The sequence below is a fragment of the Argiope bruennichi genome, chromosome 2 (assembly GCF_947563725.1).
Source record: "Argiope bruennichi chromosome 2, qqArgBrue1.1, whole genome shotgun sequence".
Lineage (NCBI taxonomy): Eukaryota > Metazoa > Arthropoda > Arachnida > Araneae > Araneidae > Argiope > Argiope bruennichi.
The window spans coordinates 114,667,807-114,670,749 of record NC_079152.1 but is presented as its reverse complement, the minus strand read 5'-3'; the positions used below and the strand labels follow the sequence as shown (position 1 = coordinate 114,670,749).

Genomic DNA, 2,943 nt, shown 5'->3' with positions numbered 1-2,943 from the left:
TAACCATCTGAGTGGTTAGTCTGCTAGGGTTCAAGCGAAGAGGTTAGTCCTTGGGCTTGGCGTTAAGGGTGGTCACTGTCCCCGGGGGTAACTCTGAACGTATAGGTTCCGGTTAGCACTAAGGTAAGCGCCAAGGTTGGGAATTGCTAGAGCCGGTGGCTGCCTTCCCTTGTTGGACTCCGTGGTGTGTGGTGCCGTCGGGACTGAATCCTATTCTATATCGTATGGGCTCTCGTAAGAAATCTCCCTTCAGTGGGCAAAATGTACCAAATTTTCTCATAATCTAGAATATTTTGATAAGATTTTTGTCGTAAAACGAGTATCTGAGAAAGAAACATTTCATACCATTTCCCTATTTCTTGTTCAAAAAGCAATTTCTGTGACCGTTGGTGAAGTTAAATCGATAAAAAAATGCGTTCTGGTGATTTATTAATAGAAACTGACTCCAAAAAACAGTCCAACCACCTTCTAAAATTGAAAGCACTTGCACATATACCCATTTCTGTGAGTCCGCATTCATCTCTGAACTTCTCCAAGGGTGTCATAACCTGCGGAGAACTATATAATGTTCCTCTTGAAGAGACATCTACCGAATTGAAGAAGCAAGGAGTGATTCAATTCCGCCAAATAACAGTCCGACGTGATGGGCAACTCGTGCCTACCAAGCATTACATATTAACATTTCATAATCCTAAATTTCCGGAATATATATATGCAGGATATATTAAACTACCAATCAGACAATATATACCATATCCATTAAGATGTTTCCAGTGCCAGCGATTTGGCCATTCGAAAGTTAATTGCCGCGGGACCCTCACTTGTACCCGCTGTGCTGAAAAAGGGCATGGCAGCCAGCAGTGCACGGCACAAGAAAAATGTGTGAACTGAGGCGGCGACCATCTCTCGTATGCTCGAATTTGCCCCCGATGGAAACTGTAAAAGCAAGTCAAAACCGTAAAAATAAAAGAGAACTTAACATAACCCGGAGCCAGGCGTAGGATTCTAGCTCAGACACCTACTCCTGGTGTTAGCTATGCTTCAGTAGTACAGAAAAACTTCTGTTCAAACTGTAACTGTGAAAACTGTATGAACCAAACCAAACCCAAACCTGGTAAAACATCAGATTCAGATTCAGACCAATCCCTAAAATATGTTCCAGAACCTAATAAAATAGAACCATCTACTTCAAAAAAAGTTTCAAAGAAATAACTAAAGAACTCGCAGACATTAAAGCTCGCTAAACGTGGCGTTTTGCAAGCAGATCTCCAGATAAAACTGAAAAAGTCCTCTTCACGAAATTCAGTCGCCCTTGGGCTGGCGACGAAAGGTATTGTCCACAAAGATTTAAAGTCCATCTTTGGGGACAAAATAAATAGCCCCGATATCAAATTACATCCATCAGAGGATGAAGATGAACTAGAGATGAGTTGTGAATCTGAGGCAACTCCAACTAATACTCTCAATTACTCTCCTTCAAAAAAACATTTTTAATGGGTACATTCCTCTCTTGGAATTGTCGCGGCTTTCGATCCAAACTTCAGGATATCAAGTCCATTTTTAATAAATTTCGTCTCATTTGTTTTAGTGTTCAAGAGACCTTCTTGAAGCCTAACATTCCCATCAAATTATTACGCGGATATAGGTGTGTTCGGAAAGATTGAGGCACTGGATCTCATGGTTCTGGTGGTGTCTGAATCTTCACTTCAAACCTTCATCCAAGCACACCTCTTACTTCACATCCATCCCTTCAGGAAGTGGCTGTACAGGTCCATATACGATATTTGGCCACAATCTGCTGTATTTATCTTCCGCCTCATGATATCATACGTCAACAAGACCTTGACACCTTAGTGGAATAGCTTCCTAAGCCATTTATTATATTCGGAGATTTCAATGGACATAGTACTCTATGGGGCTCGGATAGTACAAACTCTCGTGGGCAGCAGATCGAACAGTTTACTGCTAACAACAGTCTCTGTCTGTTCAATAATGACGAGCAAACGTACTTCCATGCACCCACACGTAGCTTCCATTGTCTTGACCTGACCATATGCACTCCTGAACTGCTCCCGTTGTTGAATTTGCAATTGGGGATGATCTGCACAATAGCGACCACTTTCCCCTAATTATCTCCAACGCTGATAGCGGCGGTGTGACTATTTGTCCTCCACCTTTTCTATTCCAGCGGGCAGACTGGAATACATTTTCCGAACTAGCTGTTATCGATGAGGCCGTCAGTTATCAATGAGACGGTCAGTAATGCAGACATTTCGAAAGCAGTACAAAACATCATTGATACGATAATGAACGCCGCTAACGTCACCATTCCAAAACTTCCCCACGTCTAAGAAAATTTCGTAGACCGTGGTGGAATGAATCCTGCCGCGATAGTCATAAGGTACAGAATAAGCTCTGGAATATATTTAGAAGGTACTCGACGACTGAGAACTTGATTGCTTTTAAAAGAGCCAAAGCGCTAGCTCGCCGAATTCGACGTCGTAGTCAGAGGGAAGCATGAACTAAATTTGTTTCATCCATCACATCCTCTACTTCCAGTAAACGTTTATGGAAGAAGATAAAAGCTGCTAATGGGATCTATAATGAAACTTCTATTCCTGTTTTAAAAACTGGTAATACGATGTATTCGAGCCCATTAGACTTGCTAACATTCTTGGCCAAGCGTTTGCACGTTTCCGAAACTAACGTCACCATAAGTTTCCGCAACTGTTTCTTACAGCCCTGAATTTCTGGCAGTTAAGAATCGCGCGGAACGGTTGCCTTTGCGCTTTAAAGCCCGAGGTGCCATTCCATATAACTGTGAATTCAGGATGTTTGAATTGGAAATGGCCCTGTCTCAAGTCTATGATACCAGTCCTGGGCCAGATGGAATCACATATAACATGTTTCCCCATTTGAATACCATTTCCCTTTTAAATCTGT

General features: G+C 42.1%; 1 protein-coding gene across 1 annotated transcript; it reads left to right on the top strand.

The window, feature by feature from the left end:
- Positions 1-411: 411 nt before the first annotated feature.
- Positions 412-891, top strand: LOC129962297 (uncharacterized). The gene has a single exon (XM_056076044.1). It carries the CDS (start codon positions 412-414, stop codon positions 889-891), a length of 480 nt encoding a protein of 159 aa, XP_055932019.1.
- Positions 892-2,943: the final 2,052 nt, after the last annotated feature.